General features: G+C 39.6%; 1 protein-coding gene across 1 annotated transcript in view; it reads right to left on the reverse strand.

Moving 5' to 3' along the window:
• CACHD1 (cache domain containing 1) overlaps nt 1-25529 on the reverse strand; it is a 209574-nt gene that overhangs the window by 67389 nt on the left and 116656 nt on the right. The window contains 1 exon segment of the mRNA XM_019449018.2: nt 8018-8124. Coding sequence (XP_019304563.1) covers nt 8018-8124 — 107 coding nt within the window.

A 25529-nucleotide genomic window follows, 5' to 3' on the forward strand; every position in this document is an offset into this window, starting at 1 on the left:
GAATATATTGAAAAAGAGAATAAAAGCAGAGAAACCTAATGGGAGGTTTTTTATATTAATTCTGTATTTAATTCTATATTCTATATTAATTTCTATATTAACAGAAAGGTCTATGAAGATCTAAGTTTATTGTCATTAGCAGTGGAGAAGACAAAGGGATTCAAGACATATCTTTGAACTACGGATTCTGAGCCAGGTTGCCCCTTCAGTGCAAAGGGGACAATGAGAACTACATCACAAGTCAGCATAATACCCAGGAAGAAGCACACATAGTAAATGCCTAGTGAGGGGTCTTGTACATAGTAAATGCTTAACAATATCCACTCACTCACACTCTCATTTGATCACCAACTCAAGAGAAATCTGTTAAAACCTGGAGAAGTACTAGGGGGAAAAAGGTGAGGAAGAATTCCCAGTGTGACCAGGATGGAGGTGGAACTAATCGTGATAGTGAGCCCAGACTGGGGAGAAGTTTAGAGAAAAGTGAGCGGTCTGTTTAATTTTTGAGGTAGCAGGGTGCCTGGGTGGCTCAGTTGGTTAAACATCTGACTCTGTTTCGGCTCAGGTCACAATCTCATGGTTTATGAGTTCGAGCCCCACGTCCGGCTCCAGGCTGACAGTGCAGAGCCTGCTTGAGGTTCTGTCTCTCCCTCTCCTTCTCTCTGCCCCTCCCCCTCTCACTCTGTCTCTCAAAAATAAATAAATAAACTTAAAAAAAAAATAATTTTTGAGGTAGCTACAGAATAATCACAGAGACATGTGTGTCTTAAATTTGGTTACTCAGTAAAAAAAAAAAAAAACTCAAATAGGCCACAGCTGGAATGAGAGATTTGGAATATTTCATAGCATGTGGTAGGAGCCAAGGTGCTGGCTAAATTGAGAACATTTGGGGAGATAACATTTAGAAGTGAGGAAGGTGAGTAAGAGAGGACATGTGGGGAAAGGAGCTTAATAAGAAAAATGAAAAGGACTCAGAAGTAAACAGGTAAATGGTACAGAGTAATTTTATAGAAACCAAAGGATGACAGACCTTCAAAAAAGAAGTTTACCTGTCAACTACTACACAGGGGTCAAGGAAAACTGAAGAGGGGTCACCTGAAATCCCTCCAGGGGAACAATGATACAGTTAAAAAAAAATTGGGACATTCTAAATGTTAAACTGGGGCAGACTGGTTAATTCAGGGATTTTTTTTAAGTTTATTTATTTTATTTTGAGAGAGAGATAAAGAGGGGCAGAGAGAGAGAGAGAGGGGGAGAGAGAGGGGGAGAGAGAGGGGGAGAGAGAGGGGGAGAGGGGGAGAGGGGGAGAGAGAGAGAGAGAGAGAGAGAGAGAGAGAGAGAGAGAGAGAGAAAATCCCAAGCAGGCCCTGCACTGTCAACACAGATCCCAATGCGAAGCTTTATCTCACAAACCATGAGATCATGACTTGAGCCAAAATCAAGGGTTGGACACTTAACCGACTGAGCCACCCAGGTGTCCCTACTTCAAGGATGTTATACAATCATTACCACCATGATCTAGAAGTATATTTATTCACATATATACAAAGAAATGTTCAGGATATATTTGTTAACTAAAACAAAAACAAAACCAGGCTGTATCCATTATGATACGTATTATGAGAGAAGATGCATATGAGAATATATGCAACTAATAAAATCTTCTGCAATCAGTATAAAAGGGTTGCTGTGACAAACTATAAGAAAGACTATCTTTGCAGTAGCACCCATTATAGGGCTGGAACTTGAAGGGGAATCAGTGAAGAAAAGAGGCCTCTGTATACTTAATTTTGTATATACGTGTACACACACATGTAAACTGAATCGCATAGCCTCAACAATCTAGATTTCTAAGTGACTGAATAGTTTTTTAATAGTATTTAATTTTTAATGTTTGCTTACTTTTGAGAGAGAGATAGAGAGAGAGCGGGGTAGGGGCAGAGAGAGAGGGAGACAGATGATCCAAAGTGGGCTGTGCACTGACAGCAGTGAGCCCGATGCGGGGCTTGACCCCACGAACCATGAAATCAGGACCTGAGCTGAAACTGGACGCTCAACCGACTGAGCCACCCAGGCACCTCTAGATTTCTAAGTGACTGAATAGTTTTTAGATGTTATATGAATAATTATCACATCGCTTGTGACGCTAATGCAATCATGAAGCTCGGACAGTTAGGCATAAAAAGAAACGAGAAATTCCTAGTTTGATTTTTATTCTCTTATTTTAGGTTTTTAGATAGAACACAAGCTTTTCATTGCATTGGCATTAGCATACTGAACAGATAATTCCCATGGCATTTTAAAGAAGAGAGAGAAGCCTACAACACACAATCTTTGGCATTCACAGAAGGATGCAGTGAAGCCCTGAAAGTGGCAACACAGGCCCCGGTGCCCACCTGTGCCTCCGGCAGCATGTACCGCTGTAACCTGACTTACAGATGCCCTTACGCCCCGTGAATCCCATTTCTCGATGGAGACTGCGACGCTACCAAGATCGAAGTTTGCAACTTCAAATGAGGTCTTTAAATCAAACACAATGTAAAAAAAGTCCAGGCACTTTTTCTTTTGGCAAGAAAGACTAACTCCCCCTCTGCTCACACCTCAATTGCATAACTCAAGGGAGCAAGAGGCAACTTTCCTTGGACTCTTCAAATAAACTCTCTTTAGGGATCAGGCTACACACAAGAAAATAGCTCAGCAGGAATTTAAAAAAAGAGAGAGACAGGGAGGGAGGGAGGGAGGGAGGGAGGGAAACTAGGGATAAAAGCAAGAAGGAATCTGAGCAAAACATTACCAGCACCATAATGTAACGCATGAACTGTCAAATGCTGGTTGCCTGAATGGAATCAGGGACAAGGAGTCAGTTTAGAAAGCAGAGATCTGGCAGGGGTAGGTTTAAGAAAAAGAATATACATGTGTGTCGGATGGATGGACACATGACCTAGTTTTGGCTAAATAAAGCTAAGAATGGTTTACAATTTTTGCGAGTCTGTTTCCAGCTAGTCTGAAAGGCAATCTGAAACTGTGTTATCAATTAGGGACCCATTGACGGATTATATACAGTCTGAAAGGGCCCGAGGCTGGACATCTTACAGATGTAAATATCAGACATGCGATAGCCTATGAAGTCCATTAATTCTGCTCTGAAAAGGGGCATGAGCTGTAGAGGAGGAAAGGGGGGGCCTCTGAGGTCACCCTCCACCATCTACCACTCCTCTTAAATTACAAATGACTGCTCAAGAATGTGGACTTTGGGATGCAGCCACTGCTTGGTGGAATGTCACAAAACTTCAAATACAAGCAAGTCAGTTTTCAAATACCTGAATATTGCCAAAAACTGCTTGTAAATCTAGCTATGTCAACGGTGCCGAGAACAACTCTCCTTAGGGTAGTATGTTACACTTGAGTCATGCTTTTAGAAATATCAGAATTCAAGATCTGATCTTTAACCATACACCTCTGTCCTCACCATCTTCTTCCTCCCCTTCCTGATTTTTTAAACTCCCTCTCCCCTCACTAATAACTACTGTAATGAAACAGAACTCTGTCAGGATTCCCAATTATGTGTTCAGAGGAGTTCTACTCTAAAACCTCAGTTACAGAAGATAATCTCAACATAACGAAGAGGTCTTCAATACTGCTTCCTCTGGCCTTGCTCTTGGCCAATGATCTTGCTTCCTAAGTCTCTTGAGAAAACAATATCACGAAGAATGGAATGTCCACTACCTTGATCATTATAAGCATCTCTGCACACTTGCTCTTCCTTCCCTCCTCTTATTAAGAATAAACACTGTGCTTTTGGACCCTCTCCTTGGAATCCCACTATCTCTTGCCTAATCAAGGAAAAGGCTCCAGCAATTGTCACTCCTCTTGCTTCTGGGTCTTTAGCTTTCCTCTACTGGATCCTCCTCTTTGGCACACAACCATGCTATAACTCCTTTCAATTTAACACTCTCTTAACTCCACATGGCACTCCAGCTTTCCTTCCTTTCAGCAGACCCTGGCAGTTCATGTACTTACTGTTTCCAGCTCCTCTCCATTTTTAAGAGCTCGAACTAACCAGGATCATCCTATCATTCTAGTCTACTGATCTACCAAACAGCCCTCATTCAAGTTCATTGATGAGCCCCCCCCTCCATTGCTAAATCCAAGGTCAGGTTTCTTAGCCTTCATCTTACGGGGCCTACTTAACCCAGTTGACCTCTCCTTGCTTCTTGAAATACTTTGTTCACTTGGCTTCAAGGAGATGGCTCTCTTGGTCTTCTACCAGATTGACTTCCTTTTCAAATTCCTTTACTGCTTCCTCTTCATTTCAGTGACCTTTAAGCAGTAAAGTATCCCAAGACTCAGTCCTGGACTTCTTTTCCATTTTATCCACGGCTTATTGCTAGATGACCTTTCTGGGTCTCATGATTTAAGTATTACCTATACACAATGAATCTCAAATTTCAGTCTCTAGTCTGACCCATTCCCCAGACTCCAGACTTGTATATCCAACTGCCTAGACAACATTTCTATGTGGATATTCTATTCTTTAATTAAAAAAAAATTTTTTTTAGGGATGCCTGGGTGGCTCAGTCAGTTAAGTGGCCGACTTTGGCTCAGGTCATGCTTTTGCCATTTGTGGGTTCATGCCCTGCATCAGGCTCTGTGCTTACAGCTCAGAGCCTGGAACCTGCTTCAGATTCTGTGTCTCCCTCTCTCTGCTCCTCCTCTGCTTGCACTCTATCTCTCTCTCAAAAAATAAACACTAAAAATTTTCAAAAAAATAAAACGAAAAAATTTTAAAAATATTCGTTTTTGAGAGAGACAGAGAAAGAGAGAGAGAGAGAGAGAGAGAATCTGAAGCGAGCAGGAGAGATGCAGAAGAGAGAGGGAGACAAAGAATCTGAAGCAGGCTCCAAGTTCTGAGCTGTCAGCACAGAGCCCGATGCAAGGCTCAAACCCAGGAACTGTGAGATCATGACCTGAGCCGAAGTTGGACGCTTGACTGAGCCACTCAGGCACCTCTCCATGTGGATATCTAATGCACATTTCAAACCCCACTTTTTTCAAACTGAAATGTTGATTTCTTGACTGTCACCAGTATTCTCTATCATAAAAAATGGCAACTGTCATTCTCATTGATAAGGCCAAATACCTTGGAAGTCCTTGCCAGCTCTTCTCTTACTCTCTCACACATTCCCCACCCCATCTAATTAATCAGCAAATCCTAATGGTTCTATCTGCAAAACACATTCAGAATCCAACCACTTCTCACCACCTTCACTGTTACTGCACTATTAATGCTATGGCCACCTGCCACCTGGATTTTGGGATAACCTCTTAAATGGTCTCCCTGCTTCCACTTTTGCCTTGCTATTATGTATTCTTGCCACAGCAGTGATAAACCTTTTAACCTAAGCCAAGTCATGACTCTGCATAAATCCTTTGTTCCTTGCCCTCACCTCTCTCCACCAGGACCTCCTATCTTATTCGCAGCAAAATCTGAAGTCCTTATAAGGGCCAGTAAAGTAAGGTCCTTGGTGATCTGGCCCCCAATTGCCTCTTTGGTCTCATCTTCTACTGTCAATCCTCACCCACTGAATCACACTTAGAGTGGCCTTCTTGCTGTTACTGAGCACACTAAACATTCTCCTAACTCACACCCTTTGCCTGGGATACGTTTCCTCCAGTTATTCTTATGGTTTTTCAAGCCCACTTATTCAGATCTCACTGATGAGCACTTTTATAAAATAAGAAGACTCCTCCCTCCTCCCCCCCTCCCCTCCCCTCCCCTCCCCAGCCCAAAGTACCACTGTGTCTCATCCTTACATTGCTTTTCCTCCATAACATTCATCATCAGACATGTATATTTCCTTGTCCTTTTAAGATTTATGTCCCCCAGCTCCCAGAATATAAGCTTTTTGCTTCATTTATAGCTGACCTAATACAAAGGAAAAGTGTTTACCTATAGAAGGTGCTCAATAGGTACATACTAGGACTATTAATGATGGAGATATATCTTAACAATACACTCATTATTAGAAACAATGAAAACATATAAAATAAGGCAATGAGGATGGAGCCCTGGCTGCAGCAGCTTCCAGATCCTCCAAGGTCTGGCCCACTGAGGTGAGAGATCCTGGCAGAAGAGTGTTGTTCTGGCTCCCAAGTGAGCATGCACCACCCTCAGCCTGGCCCCAGCCTGCACTTTCTCAAGTCCCAGTCACCTAGTCAGGAGGGTAATGGAGTTTTGTTTAGAACCTTAGCACCATACTGAGGATCTACTATCAGATATGTATTATGAAAGGTACTCTCTACCAGAAAGGACTGAAAATAACACCGGAAAATAGTGTGTAATTCCTTATTGCTTTATTTTTTCCCTTGTTATACAAAGCAACGCATGCTTAATTTAAAATTAAGAAAATTAATAAGGAAGTAAACATATCCCACTATTCCAGCACTAAGAGGTAAGTATTAACATTTATGTGTGAGCCCTTCTGTATCTTATGTATATAAAGAAGTAATGGACTATATTTTTTCCTTATTAATTCAAACAGCCCACAAGTTAACATATATTGTAAAAATTTTTAACAAGATGTGTATTTCTGGGACACATTTATATCCGATCCTATTCAAAAAGTGCTAATTCAAACTCAAGTCTTCAGACCCAGCAACATGTCTTGTGTTACTGAGCATATGGGAGGTAAAGAGGTAAGGAGTGAATCTGGAAACTAGAAAATTCAAGTTCCAGCTCTGTGCCCTGTGCCAGCTATGGAATCTTCCATAATTCATTTTCTCTGTCCACTCTATGCTCTTCCCTACTCTTTTTTTTTTTTATGGAAAATATTTTCAGTAAACTTTTCTAAGAATTAACCCCACTTGCTCCAAAAGGCCTCTGACCAAAAAAACCCAAAAAACCAAAAAACCAAAAAAATAAGACAAAAAACCCAAAAACAAAACAAAAAACAAAAACAAACAACAACAACAAAAACCAAATCCATTATATATTGCTCTAGACAATATGTGCTTAGCATATTTAGGTTGATCACTTAATTTAGCCAGAAGCTGGAGTTTTAATATCCTTAAGCAAGAGAAGGCTTATAGTTCTTCCTTTCCAGGCTTACTTAGATTACTTGGTTTGTGTATACAACTCCTCCCAAAGACCACAACTCTCCCCACGGACCATGACTGGATGGGGTCCTAAAAGTAAATATTCTGTTCCTCTATCTTCTCTAGAGTTTTACATATCTGCAAGAGACCTGGAATTTCGGAAATACAGTTCTTCATGTTTAAGGATTAGATCCTTCATCTATCCAATAATAAGGGAAGTCTTAGGATCTCCTGAGCCTCAGATTTTTCTTTGGCAAAATCTGAGGATTGAAGCTGGTAGGTGATGTCTAAATTTTATTTCTAACTCTTAAAAGGGAAGCATTTAGGTTCTGAAGCCCATCAACAAATGTACATAACAAGACAAATAGGGTGAGAAATATAGACTGGAATGCCAGGACAAGATAGCAGAGACACTATGTGCCTTTGGAACTATATATAACTATATACGCACAGGTACCCTAATAGTTATTACCACTGCATTTGAACAAAGTGCAACTTCAATATGTAACATCCTGGCACCATTTCTTAGAAATGCTTCCTCATCATCCTTTCCAAAACACCAAAACAAATTAAAAATTGTAAATAGGGAATATAAATTCAGCACGTTCTAATGCAAAGATGGGTCTCTAAAATAACCTTTAAAATAACGAGTGTAAAACTCCTAATAAATGAGACAATGGATTCAAGAGTCTAGCAAGGTATATGCCATATATATACTATACAGTAAACACTCAATACAGTTCAGCTGGATTTTCTTTTTCCTTTCCCTCTTCCAAGTGTCAACTTCCAGAAAGAAATATCCAATTTTAAGTATATGATATTTTCTGTTCAAATCTTAAGGGATAACATCTAAAGCAATACATTTATTCAATGTGAATGTGGTGAAATACAGTTCACCTTTATAAGCCAAGAGATTACTGACCTGAATTTAAATCTCGTCCTGGATTGAAGGCCCGGCTATTAACAGTAGTAGAAAGTCGATCACAACTAATTGTTCTAGATACATTGGTGTTAAAGTTCCCATCAAATCTGAAACAATAGAATTAGCAATATTTACTTAGCGGTTATTAAATTCAGAAAAACCAACAAGATAATTCATACTGCATATGAACAGTAATAAACAGTATATTGTTTATTGTATTGTATTTATTATATATATCCAGCTCATAAACAGTAAATTGTGATTTAGATTTTAAATATTAAAAAATATCATTTCAGAACAATATGGGAAAAAACATCTGCTTCTAGGAGGCTTTAGAAGTCAAGTTCAATTCTAAGGAGATTAAAAAATAACAATCCTTTGACCCAATTCTCTCCCTAATGAATTTGAGTGAGGCATTATTGATAAAATCATACAGAAAACAGATTTGACAAAATCAGACAATAATTTTAAAAATGCAGACTTAAGCTCTGATGTAATATATGAAACAATTCTTTAAATTATCTTATCTGAAAACCAGTGATCAAGAACAAAAATAGTGAGTAATGAAGGAGAAAGAACGTTTGGGGCTTAGGCAACATCTAGACCTGAATCCCTGCTCTGTTCAATTTTCCTGAACCTTGGTTTTCTTATCCAGGGAAGAAAATTAATTTAAAAAAAAAAAAAAAAAAAAAAGAGAGAGAGAGAAAGAGAAAGAGAGAGAGAGAGAGAGAACGAGAACAAAGTTCCTCTCCTGGTATAGAACACATAGTTTGTACCTTCTGGACTATAATATAAATAAAGTCAAAGCCTTTTTGATTTCCAGTGGTAGTTCAATGTTAGGGTTAGAGCTAGAACAATGTAAGTACTCTGGCTAGTTGCTGATCAATAAACACTAGTGTAATCAATGACTCATTTGCTACAGCAAACAGCAATCTGCAAGAAAATAAGAGGAAAATGTACCATCTCATTCACATACACTCCCTACAAGTTTTTATTCCCCCCATGAGTATTTTTAAGTGAACTTAATCCAGAAGTAACAAAAGCAAAAAACTTTGAATTTCTAAATAACTCATTTAGGATTTCATATACTGATAAGACTCATGAAATTTCTAAGAGTCCCCCCTCCAAACTAACTTAATCTGAAATTAGAGTTTTTAAAATTAATGTTAAAATGTGTACGTACATCAATTTATAAATGCCATTAATGAAATTCCATGAACACAGGTAGAAAAACTATATGACCCGGAAGAAACACTCCTAAAAAATCAAGATCCACTCAATTATTCATGTGAACTTTGATGATCTGTCGATCCCATTTCACAATATATAAGAATTATTACGTTAAACTGATTGTATAAGCAAGGGGACTAGGTCTTCACATGGTGTGTTGGGTTCTAAAACAAAAGTTAAACAGTTTTGTTTGGATACATATCATCTCAAAGGAGAAAGTAACTGGATTTTAAGAGACCTTTAGTTCAGCCTCCAACCCAGTAAAGAATTATATCTTCTATCAACATTGTCAACTGTGGCTCCAAGGACACAGTTGCTTCACCAACGTGGTTGCTCTTCCTTGGACCTGCTCCAATTTGTCTAGACAAGAGATTGCTGCCTCAAAAGCCACAGATGGAGAGGAAAGAAGAAATTAATACATCGGCAGCTGTCTGTGTGCATGCGGGCAAAGCAACATAATCTCACTAGCCCTCTCTCGTAGCATTTCAACATCTGTGCCGCAGGAGTGGCGCTATACAAGGAATTCACCTGCTTGCCTTGCTCTAGATAGCCACATAAAATCTATTCCCTCACAAACTTTTTAATAAAAGACACGATAACGTTTTGGGCTCATGGGCTGGCTATACAGTCTCCATCACAACTGCTAAAACTCTGTCACTGTAATGTGAAAGCAGCCAAAGAGCATTCACAAAGAAGGAGTATGGCTGTGTTCCAAAATACCTTAATTTTCAAAAACAGGCAGGGTGCCAGACTTGTTTCACCCCTGGCCCAGATCAGGGCAGTCCAGGAGAATTCTCTGTAATGATGACAATGTATTATTTTTGCAGTGTCCCGTATGGTAGCTACATGCGGTTGCTGAGCATTTGAAATGTGCCTAATGTAACTTAAACACTAAATTTTTAAAGAGTTTTTTAATTCCAGTTAGCATATGAAATTTTCTATTGTATAATTTTAACTTAAATGTAAATCATCACTGAGTAGTGGCTACCATTTTGGACAAGTGCAATTATCGAAGTTTCTCTTGATTATTTACCCAGTCTTCCTTCAAGTCTTTATTCACTTATTATTTTCCCAGAAAGTCCTGTCCTAACTGTGGATGGTTTCTCATTCTATGCCAAGTGCCTCCATCTTATCTCAAAGCATTTGCCATAATTTTAAAAAATATTTTATTTCAGAGAAAGAGAGAGGGCACAAGCTCATTATAACGAGCAAATTATCTTATTTTTAATTTTTATGTTTTTGCCTTTTCCATATATCAAATAAAGACAGGTCAAGTTAGAGGTGAGATGCCAAAGGTTTTGGTATGGAAGGCTTCTTGTGTAAATCCTACCACATGGCACTTGAACTCCCAATTCTTTCTAAAACCTTTTCACATATCTGAGAAGTCTTAGTTCCCCCAATGGGACTCTAAGTTACTTGAGGATTTGTATTTCTCTCTCAGGTCTAACACTCTGTTGGTAATGTGTGGTATTCCATAGATTCTTATTGGTGACAAATGAGGAAGGGCAGAGAGCTAGTCACTGGAAAGCTCTGGGTATTTTACCCAGTCATATTCATGGAACATCTATGATGAACAAGGCACTGCCACTGTGGCAAAGCATGGTTATGTCATGGTCAGTAGCATGGACTTGAGCAGTAACCAGACCTGCACTGGACTTTGCATTTAAATTCCATCTTGCATATAACTTACGTTTTCTAAGCCTCTGTTTTTCTCATCTGTAAAATGGTGATAACAATAGCACCTATTTCATAAGTTGTATTAAGAATTAAATCAGAAAATGGCTCTTAAAAGCCTGTCACATAGTAAGCATTTAATAAGTAATAAGAACTACGAATGGATGGGTTAGTAATGGTAACAGCAGCTACTAAGTGTTCATCATATGTCAGGCATATTCCAAGTATTTCACACGGATAAACTCAATGTGATCCTCACAAAGCCTAAGAAAAGTACTATTATCATCTCCATTTGAATGCCTGGAAACTGAGGCACGGCAATGTTAAATCAAGAAGCCCAAGGTCGCAGCTGGGAAGCAAACAGAACCAAGATGTAAACATACACTTGAGCTCTCCTTCATAATGAATACGTTACAACATATCTCAATAAATCAACAAATAAATCATCCTTAACATTATTTAAAATAGCTGAAGTAGAATTCAATTCTATCAGAGGAAAAGGTTACTCTGAAAGATTGTAGGGCATAGGGGAAATCTTTGCTTTTTACTTAATAGAAAATGACAGTGGCTAAACATAAGGCTTCACAATGCATAGCTACAGAGAAAGAGTTCTCTACTCACAAAGATAAGGATTTAGAGGAAAAGGAAGAAAATATTAAAAGCAGGTGTTCTTTACTAATTGTTGATAAAGTGAATGCTCACTACTGGCATAGCTATGAAATTGGCCATTAGGGAGTTGTTTTTTATTATTTCATTCTAGAAAAGCCTCAAGTTCCCCTCCCAAATCCGAGGGGTTTCAAGAGAGTCAGTGGATAGGAGAGCCAGCATGTACATTCCTTGCACAGAGAAGAGATACAGCAGACCTGGTGCCAGCTCAAACCAGTTTTCTCCTTTTCCTGGTACTAAACTCCTCTGAAAGAAAGACCCTGGCATTCTGAGAACCTTGAACAAATGGCTTATGTACAACAAAGGTAATAGAATGAAGACAATACCAAGAAAAAAGACTGCACCAAATTCTGAAAATTCTCAGGGCAGTTAACATAGGATGCACAATGCCACAACTGTAGTTTTACTGTAAATGTGGACAAGATGTAACACTGAAACACAGCTCAGGAAAGCCCCAACTGATGTGTGCAAACACACAGGCTTCCAGAGACCAAACCTGATCCAGACCTGATCCAAAAATAAAATGTAAAATACCTGAAGAAGTTCTTTTCTCTGAAGGAATCCTTAGAACAATCCTGATGTCTTAGCATTAAATAACCACCTTGCAGGAGAACCCCAGCCAGAGGGCAATCTGACTTGTGTCTTGTTCACTCAAGGACAAGAGGGTTCTGAAAGTTTAGCAGGAAGGGATGAACAGGTTGTTACCTCATTTTGGAACGTGATTTAATTCTTGCTCCCTGGGTAACCTGAATGAAGTGAATGCTGGTGGTTTTAAGTTAATTTTCTCCTAGTAAGCCCCCACATTCTGATATTTAAAGAATTCAGAGACCTGTCAACCACTCTCTTTCCTCCTGCTTCCTGCTGGATGCTATTCTTTAAGTGGTAACAGTCTCTCAGTGGTCTCAGTTGTCTTGAGTTCCTTCACATGTGCTGAACCTCAGCCATAGAGCATGCACTCCCCAGCTGGGTTAACACTGAAGTGCCCAGAAATAAACCTCACTCTGCTTCTGTCTCTGCCTAGACTGCTGACCTGCCAGTCAGGTAAGGAAGCAGGTGTCAACAGGGGGCTTAGAGATACAGGAGAACAGTGTGTCCCAAGCTGCTGAGCCAGCTAGGAGAAATCGTTACAAGAGCAAAAACCCTGTGATTATCTCTTCACCCTCCACTCGCCCACACTCACTAGTATCTTCTCTTCTGGACTCTAAACACAGGAGTAAAACATGCTTGGCCGTTATATTAGCCACCTCCAGATCCCAGAGAAACAGTTGCCTTGACTACGATGGGAATGCATTTTATGCACCTGTGACTCTTCTAAATACTATTTATAAAAAGAAACATACTACTCACCCTGATTTGGGGACTATGAGAAACATAAAGTTACTGCTTACAATACTTTATAGAAACATGTCAGTTATGCTGAAGGGTTACCTACAAGATTTTTCATTGAGAAGTATATTAGCTGCCAGTCACATTTATAGTATTCCAGCTTTATGGAAAAGGTCAAGTACTGGTAAAATCATAGATTTTCGTATAAAATGAGCAGGGCAATTCAACTTTATATCTGTACTTTAAAAAAGGAATTTATAATAAGAGAATGATCCTATCTAAATCTCCTATAGACCCTCACTTGAAAAAAAAGGAGATATTGGATTATGACTGCTTTCTATACTTATTTTCATAAGATAAAACCAGTGCCTGAAATTTAGTTTCAAATAATTCTATCTTTCCTATGCCTGTAAGTTTGAAAAGGGAAAAAAAAAAAAAAAAAAAAAACTTCCTTCTGGATTTACTTTCATGAACAACTGATCGAAACTGCATCCCGAGGGAGAAAACAGAACTGTGACTCCCACTTTGATCTCTTCCCCATGGAGAAATTCACTCCCTGCCTGGCTTGCAAGATGTTCATTTGATTGACGTTTGCTCTGATGTGCAAACTGCTTTGAACTTCAGACATTTAATTCCCATCAGGCTGCAGTCATTTTTATTCTCCTTCAACAGGATTTACAAGCAGGAGATCAGCAAATGTAGAAGATAAAATAAATTTGCAGAAGCTTTGAATCTTACATCAAAACAGTGTTCAAGTGAGTTCCAATTGGATTTCATTCAGCCACGATTCACAGTGTAAATCAACTTTTCAGTGGAGTCCCAGTTTAGAAAGAAAAAGATATAAAGGAGAGAGACACATACACCAGTTGGGATTTACTTCCTGAGTCTCTTTTTTGGTCTTTGTTTAAATTTCCTATGGAAGGTGATTTGCCAGGCAAATCACTCAGAACCCTGGGTTTTCCTCAACATTTCCAAGGAAGCCTGCCCAATTTATCACTTTGCACACAAAAACCACACCCACAGTGTGGATTCCCAGGGCGGTGGTGAAATGCGGTATTGCTCACGGACACATTTTTAAGGCAGTAATTGAAAAAGCAAATCCCCGAGGATCTCTCAGAAGAGCCAGGCTCAAACTGCCAGTTGAGTCCATTAACAAAGCAACTATGATGACAGCTAATGGGCTAGGGAATGTTTTTTACTTGTTTGCTTGTTTTTAATCACTGCTAAAATGCCGAGACAGGTGCAAAAGGTTAAAAACAAAAAATCCCACTATTTCTTCCTGAAGTAGAATCTGGTATTGGATCAGAAGCTGGTGGAACAGATGCAGTGAGGCCACCAATGAAATTGACAACACAAGGCTGGCCCTTGCTGCTAGGGCTGTTCAACTACCAAGCTCCACTTTAGGAAGAGCACACATCTTTCTGGTAAGCACGGGAGGCAAAATCCCTTGACCGGTAAGCAGCTGTCAGAGTCTCTCAAAGACCGTCTGGACCCTGGGAAGTGACCATCTCTGCCAGACCCCTTGGTCCTAGTAACAACCTAACAGTGTCTGGTCTGCCATGATAGGGAGACATCATTTCGCCTCCATCCAAACAGGTTCCTGCTCATTCTTTCTGGGAAGTGTCTGCTCTCCAAATATTTGAGCAACACCAGTTGAAAAGAATTAAACAAGAGCCCCCTTATCTTCCACTTAACCACCCATGAGAATAAAGTTAAACAAAGAGAGAGCTAAGATAAAAATCAAACATCTGCACTGGCAAATATTTAAACTCTATGAATGGTAGAAGAAAGGGGTAAGAGTAGGATCACTTCAAAAAGGAACTATCACATTTATAAAGTAAATGATACTTGAACGCCCCCAACCGAGTTTACTTATTCAAACACGTAAATTAATGGGCAAACTGAAAAGCTGTCAAATAACGTGTAATCATGGTCCGAGAAATGGTTTTTCCTTCCATCTCTGCAGAGATTGGGGAGATAAGTCACATTCTTTTTGTTCTTATCAGTATTAAGGATTAAACCTTCAGGTTTCAGCAACTCAGCCACAGCAGAAACATGGCCAGTGTCAAACACCCTTGCAAGGTAAGGCTTGCAGAGCAACAAAGTCTCTCTTTCTCTATGAAAGTCTAAGTATCATACAAACCAGGCCCATTTCTTTTTCACCATTTTCCCACCACAACAGATCACTGAGAGAAGGCCCTGCTGTGATTGTATGTCTCATGGCTAGATTCAAAATGGCAGTATTATTCATTTAATCCACTTTCTCACGCAAGCTTGAAAAATTGCACAGGTGACATCTAGGGGAATTGGAAGTGGATCCATGACCACATTAAACATTTATCCTTATCTTCCTCATCACCAGGTTGTTGCAGGGGTGCATGAAGAAGAAAGAAGGGAACCTGGAGGAAAAAAAAACCAAACCCCCCCCCCCCAAAAAAAAACCCAAAACACAAGCAGGTGGACACAGGCCTGGTGGGACCCAAAGGTTCCCTTCGTGCTATTCTGCAGCCCATGTCCATCCTGCCAACTTGACCTCCAAGAAGGGCTTAAGTTGCTGTACATTTATTTATACACTTCCCTCCCTTGCTAAGAAAACACAAAGAGAGATCCTTTCCTGTGTTTATCCCCAGAGCCTGTGGCCCAGAGTTGGCTGTGAAGAGCAAGATATTAGTTAATAAATGTCTGCTGGATGAATAAATGCAGGAAACCTAAGAGGTGGAGACTTCCTGGGACTAGAGATTGGAAATTTGTGTGCTTTCTTCCTTCGTAAATAGCAGACAACTGTGAGTGGTAGGACACAGACATCAAAGAGAAGCACTAAGAATCTCCAAGTTAGCAGATGACCTTGTAGATGAACTGGCCTAATCTCTCAGGCACATGAGCCCTGAAGAGGGAAGAGGCCTGTCCAAATCTCCCTGTAAAAGAAACAGGAAATGTAAGATGTGGAATACTTAGGACTATGTCCTCAAAAAGAATTACTGCCATGATATCAATAAGTTAATAAAGCTATGTGTGTGCATCACCTTATTAGGAAAGTAGGGTCCCCCCAAACAGATTTTAGAATGGTTTTTAAATCTTGGCATTCTTTGAAGACACGGTGATATTTTTGCACAATAAACATATAAAAAGCCCAAGGAAAACTTCTAGTCCTTTGTTATCACAGGGTTGATTTCTTAAAGCTGGTAGAGTCCACTAGCTAGTTTCTTTTAGAGACGAGATTTTCTAAAAAGGAAGGAGAGAAGGAAGAAAAGAAAATCACAGGACCAACTCTCTCCCTAAAATCCGCAGAAGGCCACTGGTGAAGGTCCGTATTCTAAGCAGTGGCAGGTCTCCCTTCTTTTAGTAAAGGTCACACAAGGAAAACTCCAGAAAGCAGGACTTTCAGCAGACCCAGATGCAGGTGTGCTTTCTGCTGGGAGGATGTTCATCAATAGTCCTAAATGTACAGGTACCTATCCCCCTGCCACCACCACCACCACCACCACACACATGGACGGAAAGGACATAAATTACTGCAGGAACACGGTTTTAACACTGAGAAATAAACTAACCAGACTATGGGAGATTTACATTCAGCCAATTTAGAAACTTCAGAGGGTCATACAACAGCCTCTAGTGAAATTCTAAGAAGGAAAACATAGTTTAGCATTTCAATTGGCAGCTAAGCCATTCCAATTTTACCACAGGTCAAAATACTGTCATTAAAAAAAATGATGTCAGGGGCGCCTGGGTGGCTCAGTCAGTTAAGCATCTGACTTTGGTTCAGGTCATGGTTTCACGGTTCCTGAGTTCGAGCCCTGCATTGGAGACTCTGCTGTCAGTGCAGAGCCCACTTTGGATCCTTGGTCTCTCTCTCTCTCTCAAAAATAAACATTTAAAAAAAATGATTTGAAATCAGGCAACCCAGATTCTAAATCCTGCTCCCTGAGCCTGGATACAACCTCTGAGGCTGCTTCTTCATGGGCACAATGGGGGTGGGGAGGAGCAGATAGCTGTTAAGAAGATCATTTGAATAATCTAAGTAAAATAACATTCATTTTTTAATGTTTATTTTTGAGAGAGAAAGAGACAGAATGCAAGTGGGGGAGGGGCGGAGAGAGACAGAGAGAGAGACACAGAATCTGAATCAGGCTCCAGGCTCTGAGCTGTCAGCATAGAGCCCGACTGACACAGGGTTCAAACCCATGAACTATAACATCATGACCTGTGAAGTCGGAAGCCCCACCTACTGAGCCACCCAGGCTCCCCAGTAGAACAACACTTATAAGAGTAAAACCCAAGAAAGTATTTTACTGAAGTATAAGCATATGTAACTCTTACATAAGTTAAATAGTGTCACTTAGTTGGCCTTCTGAAATGTAAAACATTCTGTAAAATCTTTGTTGAATTCTGAGCTCAAGTGAAGTCTTTCTGTGCTAATATTCATAAAGACAGTTATCTGTAACATTTCACCTGCCTGCAGGTAGTAATCATTTTTAAAAGGACTGGAGATGAAAGTTTGAGATAAGGGAGAACAACTTGAAAGGCTAAGATGGGTCATATAGCACTTTAAGGGCAAAAACACAAAACACACCTTCTTGGGGGAAAGAACAAGATCTGCAATAAAAATTAAACTCAGTTTGTTAAGGACCATGCTTGTCACGTTATTTGACCTTGTGACATGGAAAGAACAAAACAGCAAGAGTCATAAATGGAAAAGCACCTGGCTAAGTCACAATGTTTTATTTTTCTTAAGAACATAATAATTCTTATTATAAGAAAATGTGTACAGGGTTAGATACTTTACATCATTTTTTTTTCATGTGTACTACCTTAAAACAAGTGGGGAAAAATAGGAGTTGCACACATGTGGTCAGCTACTATGCTTAATCTTATTTTAAACAAAACTTAACTATGTATCAGCACGACATTAAAACTATACAATTTGGAGCACCTGGGTGGCTCAGTCGCTTAAGCATCTGACTTCAGCTCAGGTCATGAAGCATGAGCTTCAGCTCATGAGTTTCAGTCCAGTGTCAGGCTCTGTGCCAACAGCTCAGAGCCTGGAGCCCGCTTCGGATTCTGTGTCTACCCCTCCTCAGGCCGGCTCTCTCCCCTTCCCTCACTCACGCTCTCTCTTTCCTTCAAAAATAAACATTAAAAAAAAATCACATACAACTACACATTTCAACCTGGCCCTCTCTCCTGAACTGCCATGGCATATAACATAGTTGTGGGTGGAGGGGGATATTTGTGGGATGAAAATAAAATGATGCTACAGGAGAATCTCAACTCCTCACCAAACACCTCCCCAGAATGATCTGTGTGCAACTCAAAAATCAAAATCAGCATGTTCCAACTGAATTCATCTTCCTCTTGAAAATCTTTTGCTGGGGCACCTGGCTGGCTCAGTCAGTAAAGCATGCTACACTTGATCTCAGGGTCTGGAGATCAAGCCCCACATTAGGCATAGAGCCTACCTATTAAAAAAAAAAATCTTTTGCTCTTATTTTCACTTTCTAATAACAGATTTCTATCCGCTGAGATGCTCGATTTAAAATTTAAAACCGTCTTTTAAAATCTTTCTCTGCACCTAAATCTCCAGTGAAATCTAGCTGACATCTTTAAGTGTCATTACTTTTCTCCTGGATTAGGATGGCCCAACTTGACCAGCAACTTGCCTCTCCACCCCAACTTATCCTTCCTTTGCCAACTAATTAACCTGCCCAAGTCTCAGACTGACAATAGCCTTTCTTTTCTTTAAAATCTACTGTTTACAGAGAAAAAATTTGTCCAGTCAGCCAAGGATTTTGAGCCCAGCCCAGCACAGCTCTTATCCATTACTCCAGCTCTGTCCTCCACTTCTGCATGCTCGGTTCTTTATGATACTTGCTCTTTTTTTCATCTGCAGCATTCTTTCCTAGATCTGTAGGAGTTCCACTCTTCAGGGCCTCAACTACCACCTCTCTACTGAGACTGAGTGCTCACAGGCCTCTGTTCATAATCTCTTTTTCTTCTAAAGGAGACTTTAGATTTTTCATGGCACTTGACACAGTCTGCTTAGCTTACTCTAATGGCCTGTGAGTTCCTGAAAGTACGGACTGTTTTTATTCATCTTTGTCTATCGGACAGTTTCTAGTACAATGTCTTGCACATTAGCTGCCCTGAACGGGATCCAGATGAGGTGAAAATGATATATATGGGTATTTGGAAAATTCACATTTTTAAATTTACCTTACATACAACCAGTTATTTTTATATAATTATTCATATCCATTAGTACTATATTAATGATTAACTCTAACTGGCCAACATCAACTTAAATTTTCTAACAGAGCTTCTAACAATCGAATAACACTCAGATGAAAACAACTATTATAAATGGGCATAAAGGTACTTGAATTTCCTGTCTAGAGGTAAAGTAGCTCAATAACTCTGTTATCATCATTACTACCAGTACTCAAAAACTAAAGACGAAATCAGGCTTGCTGCCATGCACTAACTCCTTCAGCAGATATTTAATGGAGACTTGTTCAAGCAAGGTGTTGAATCTGACTGGGTCCCTGAACTCAAATGTAACTAAAAAGAAAGATGAGAGAGCATACGATGTACAAATATAACTTAGAATCTGGAATCAACCACTCTCACAGTTACTAGAATCAACTTCAGTTGATCGCCTTTAGTTCCTCCCTCTTTCAACGCCCAAGAGAGTGGGTGCCGATAGCCATATTCATGCCCCCACTTGTTCCTTGCCTATATAAATGCAATCAAACTAGGTCTTCTACTTGCTACATGGTCGACAGGTAAAATCCCCTTAAAGGGGATCTTCATTTCGTTCCCTTTCTCAAAAATACTTAATTCTCTCATTCAACTGTTATTTACTGAGCATCTACCCTGTGTCAGACAGTAAAGATAAACACAAGAAGAATTGTCCTTGACTTCATTTACAGTGCCTATGGTCTCCTGAATAAAGTTTAATTCTTCAGTCTAACCTTTGAGAATCTCTATTATCTGATACTAACCAACTTCTCAGATGGCCCTTCCATCACTTTCCAGACACTAGGTACTCTTCAGTGCTCTTGGCCATTTTCAGATGTCCTTTCTTTCCTGGAAAGCTCTTCTTCCATATTCCTATATGTTCAAATCCCCTTCTTACTTCAATACTAGGCTGAAATGCTTCTTCCATAAATCATTCCATAAATGTTTATTTTTTAAATGATTTAATGAATGAATAATTTAACCTTTATAAGCCTGGCTACATAATACCACCTTATTTCCCCTAAGTAGTTCTCAAAAAGATGAAAACAAATTCTCTCATGAAATCTAGAATTTACTAATTTGGGCAGTAGGAAAAGTTGCCTATAATGTCAAATGGCTCCAGTTAAAAACAAACCTTCTAAGAAGGCTGAGGGAAATTAATCAATCTTGAGAGCGAGGCCTCTGGAGTATAGTCTGAACTGCTCCTTTTACAGCTGAGGAAAACTGTAAACTAAAAAGTTACGTGAACTTTGTAAGATGATACAGCAAAGAAGAGCAAAAGTCCATCCAGTCTTAGTACTGTACTACAGTGATATAACTGCCTCACAACTTAACTTTAAGGAAAACTGTCTTCACTGTTTAAGGTGTTTCAAGGCAGATTATTTTAAAAATTAACAATTTAAAAAAAGGCTTGCCTCCTTTTAAAAATTAAAAAGGCTCATGTCTGAGTTCAGCTTAAAAAAAAAAAAAAAAGGCAGGGGCACCTGGGTGGCTCAGTTGGTTAAGTGGCCGACTTCGGCTCAGGTCATGATCTCACGGTCCATGGGTTTGAGCCCCGCGTCGGGCTCTGTGCTGACAGCTCAGAGCCTGAAGCCTGTTTCGGATTCTGTGTCTTCCTCTCTCTGACCCTCCCCCATCCATGCTCTGTCTCTGTCTCAAAAATAAATAAACGTTTAAAAAAAAATTAAAAAAAAAAAAGGCAAACACAAACCTTGACCTGAAACTAGTAAGTCCCTAAAGAATCCAAAGGATCCTAGCTTAGGAGTCTGAACATTATGGGTCAGCATGTTAACCATCAAAATTAATAACAACTCTCTAAGTAGCTTATTTCTGGTTCCTATAGTGTCAACAATATTTGAACTTAACATATGAACATAGAAATTTGCACATCTAATCATACCGCAAGATATACAACCAATTTACATGAAAAAAGACTTACTCAGCTGCCTGCACTCCTTTCCAGGCAGCTATTAACATGAGCATTATTAACTTTTTAAAAGAAGCAGTCTAGTAGGACACAATATAACGTTTGAAGAGAGTAATAATCTGGCATCCTCCAATCTAAATGTGAGTGTTAACAAAAAATTTAACTTTGGTAGTAGGCTTTGCCATTCAATTTTCTATCCTTTCTCTAAAAGTGTGTGATAGTTAATTTTATGTGTCAATTTGGCTGGGCCAGGGTCCTCAGATATTTGGTCAAACATTATTCTGGATTTTTCTGTGAAGGGAGTTTTGGGATGAGATCAACATTTAAGTCAGTGGGCTGTGGGGCCAATTAGGTGAAAGTCCTAATAAAGACTGACCTCCCAAGCAAGAAGGAATTCTGCCAGCAGACTGGAACTGCAACTGTTCCTGGGTCTCCAGACTGCTGGGCTACCCTGCAGATTTTAGACTTGTATCTGCAAAATCAGGCCAGCCAATTCCTTAAAATAAATCTCGCCCCCTCTGCCTCTCTTTCACATATCTTCTCCTATCAGTTCTGTTTCTCTGGAGAACTCTAACAGGCTTACAGCAATGGCTATTCATGAGAAATGCAATCATGAGCTTGTACTTCTTATATCAGAACCTATGCTGGTTGCTTTACCTATAGCACAATATCCCCAACAGATTTGTGGTAAGGCCTGACTCTTGAAATCCTACTGCTCTAGTGGGTGGCAGCCAGAGATGCATTAAATTTGGGTTCTCAGAAAATGAGAGGAGTCTTACCCTGCCTTCCCCAGTGACTACATCAATCCCAGTGGATGCTCCAACTCAAAGAGCTCCTTGAAAAATAGCAGAAATCTAATTTGACAATATTTCCCAGAGTTTCTTCACTTTTTGGAATCAGTGAAGTTTTAAGTCTGCCCTGATAGGTAGGAGAGAATTCTCTATAGAGCAGAAGTCTAGCTGTAGGTGGCTGGCTTCCAAGAGGCTTAGAAACAATTGCTTGCTTATTCTAGCTCATTCTAGTATTGCTTTGCTCATCTCAAACCTGGCCTAGAGGCCTTAACAAGTCCCGCCACAATTAACCAATTCACAAGCATTAATTCAGTAAGGTCAAAAGCACTGAACCCCACTTGGAGACACAGAAATAAAAATCTAAGTTCATCTTCCTAGCACTTACTTCCTAGTTTACCCTCACCATTGTTCCCTTCTTTTAAAAATAAGATAAAAGAAAAGAAAAGAAAAGGAAAGAAAAGAAAAGAAAAGAAACTGGGAGAGGGAGGAGAGAAATGGATTAAAAGACATGGAAGATAAAATTATTGATTGGTTTGTATAATAAAAGCCAAGGGTTGGTCGGTCCTGCTGAGTAAACAACAGGTTCAGATGTGCTCAAGAGAACCCCATCTCTGTGGTAAGCCAGATTTCAGGGACAGATATTCTAAATGTTATGCATAAAGGAGCTATATTCTTTAAATTTGACAGAATGAGTATGGACAGGATATTTTCTTAAGTCAAATTAATTAATATTATATGTTCGTTTTAGAGCAGGAGTTACAAACTCACATATTAGTGTGGGCCAAGCAGGTGATCAAAGTCAGGGGACTGGGTTGGGTGTAACCTACAGGGACCAGTGGGAACAGTATGTCAGGGTGATTGTGGGCCTTGTCCTCAAAGGGGAGCCATTCTTCATGCAAACGGATTGCTGCCCAGTGGGATTGTGGACCCACTATTGCCAGATCTTCTGATTTTAGAAAAGACAGCAATTTGGAGTTTTTAAATGTGTAATCTCCCCAAATTTAAGTGTTGGCAACAGATTTAAAAAATTATAAATTTAAAAACCTTTAAAACATCTTGTGGGGCTAAGGTAAACACATCTGTAGACAGATATTGTCCCTAAGGATAATTACGTGTTTGTGTGTCTGTGCACTCCTTGGGGGAGAGCCCAGTCTCTCCTGTGCCCTCATCAGCAACCCAACACAACACAAGGGGAGCTGTTAACTAAATTACATGAGTAACTGAACTCATTCTTAAAATTATTTTAAGTGATACCACTGAAAATGACTTTGTCTTACATTAAGACATAATTTAACTTTTCTCCATTTTAGAGGAGGTTAATTCTTCAGATCATTCCTTCAGCAAACACTTGACAAAGTACCTAATCTCTATGCAAGGCCTTGTACAAAATAATTAACTTGTAGAACTCCTGAGTAGGAGGAGTTCAGTAGTCTGAGAAGCAAAGTATCAAAATTATCTGAAAAATCAATTTTCTGCTGCTTTGTAGATTCTCTCTGTTGTCAACATAGTATAAACCTTCAGAATCTATGATAGGACACTTTAAAGACCTTCTCTCTTCACAACTGGGCATTTTGTTAAAATATGCATTATCAAGCCTTTATGAGAAAAATAAATGGATTATAAGTCAGCAAAACTGAAATTCTAGGCTTGAAACAAAAAGTGAATATTAGCCATTCGTTAAAATCAGTTATAAAAAATATTGTCCTAATACTACCTTATTTTTGATCCCTTTAGAGAAGAAGCAAAGTCAATAGGCACAGGCCTCTAAAATGTTAGTAGCAAATACCTTGAGCACCACTGGCCAGTGCTAGGTGTCAAAAAATGTTTACAGAGCCCAGATGTTTAAGAATGGACAAGATCCAGGGGTGCCTGATGGCTCAGTTAGGTAAGCCTCCGACTTCTGCTCAGGTCATGATCTCACAGTTTAGGAGTTTGAGCCCCACGTCAGGCTCTGTGCTGACTGCTTAGAGCCTGGAGCCTGCTTTAGATTCTGTGATTCCCTCTCTCTCTCTCTGCCCCTCCCCCGCTTGCGCTCTGCCTCTCTCTCAAAAATAAACAAACATTTTAAAAAATTAAAAAAAAAAAAAAAAGAATGGACAAAATCCAGATCTAAGACTGGAGGTCCTTTATCGCAAGTCAATTACTTAAACTTATAGTAGCAGTATTAATACATTTGCACGTGGCCAGATATACATCAGGGGCATAAAAAGTCTACTTTATAGAACTGTAAAATCTCACAATTTGGAAGGACTTTGGAAATGACCTTGAATCCATTTTTCAGGAACTTCAGTCATTATCATATCTATCAGCTTCAAGATTTTGGTCACATTCACTTAATATTTTCATTTAGGTTAATTCAGTTTTTAAGTATATTATCTTAAAAAAGACTCTTTTGTTATTGCCATAAGGGAAAAAAGAGTATGTCCTGACATAGAGAATAATACCCATACTTATAAAATAAGCAAGTTACAACCTAAAAACATTTCCCTAAGTGACCCTGTGAGGTATGGACTATCCTTACTGTCAGCTCACTGATGAGGAAATTGAGGCTCAGAATTAAGTGACTCCCCAAAGTCAACTTATGAGTGAAAGAGGTAGGATTCAAAACCAAATCTGCCTACCATTAAAAAAAAAATTGTTTAGTCATGTCCTCAAATGGCTTCTAAAGACTGGGAGTTCTTCCTGTCCGCACTTTACTCCAACATGAACTCCCTGAGATTCAAAATGGAGACATTTTTGGAGGGATTAAAATACACACTGAAAATGTGTTCAATAAGATACCAAAACAAAGTGGTGCATCAAAGTGTTTTATGAGGGACCGGAACAAAGGCACCAAAGGATTCCTATCATGGCTCACCCCAACAACTTCCTAGTAACTCTTTCCTGTTCTTGAAGCTTCATTAAAAAGTTAAGTTTCATAACTTTATTTTTTATTTATTTTTGAGAGACAGAGAGAGACACAGTGCTAGCAGGGCAAAGGCAGAGAGAGAGGAAGTCAGAATCTGAAGCGGGCTCTAGGCTCTGAGCTGTCAGCACAGAGCCTGACATGTGGCTCAAACTCATGAATCATGAGATCATGGCCTGAGGTGAAGTTGGCTGCTTAAGTGACTGAGCCACCCAGGCGCCTTGAGTCTCATAATTTTAGTAAGTGTTTGTGTTCACCCAATTGCTAGAAAAGCATCAGCTCAGAGTTACTTCAAAAATTCGTAAACACAGATCCCTGGTAAGTGAGCTCTATTCAGAGCCAGGAAGATTCTACCCGGGGTAGTCATCCTCTGCCACTCCCGGCTGTGAAGAGTTTTGATCAGGTATCTCTTTAATATGCCTCTTTACTCATCTGTAAATCTTCTGATTACCCAGCTTTGTTGTCAGAACTGCCCTGGTTTTGCAAGATTCACCCCATAAAGAGGTTGGTCCTGTCAACTACCCCTAGTGAGGAGGTAAGATTGCATCATGGCTCTTCAGAGTGCCCATGCAACATTCAACACACAAATCCAACCACGGAAGGAGGGAAAAGCCTCTCATCCTACCTAACCTGCTTACTCAGCACGTACCCCGCCACGAGTACAACTGAAGTCCCTGATGGTAAACTGAACAAGATGAGAAATTCCAGGAGGGCAGAGACTACACTTTATGTGTTGTTGTATTCACCAAAAGGCAG

Source organism: Panthera pardus, unplaced genomic scaffold (genome assembly GCF_024362965.1).
Source record: "Panthera pardus isolate Hobbes unplaced genomic scaffold, ASM2436296v1 HiC_scaffold_11, whole genome shotgun sequence".
Classification (NCBI taxonomy): domain Eukaryota; kingdom Metazoa; phylum Chordata; class Mammalia; order Carnivora; family Felidae; genus Panthera; species Panthera pardus.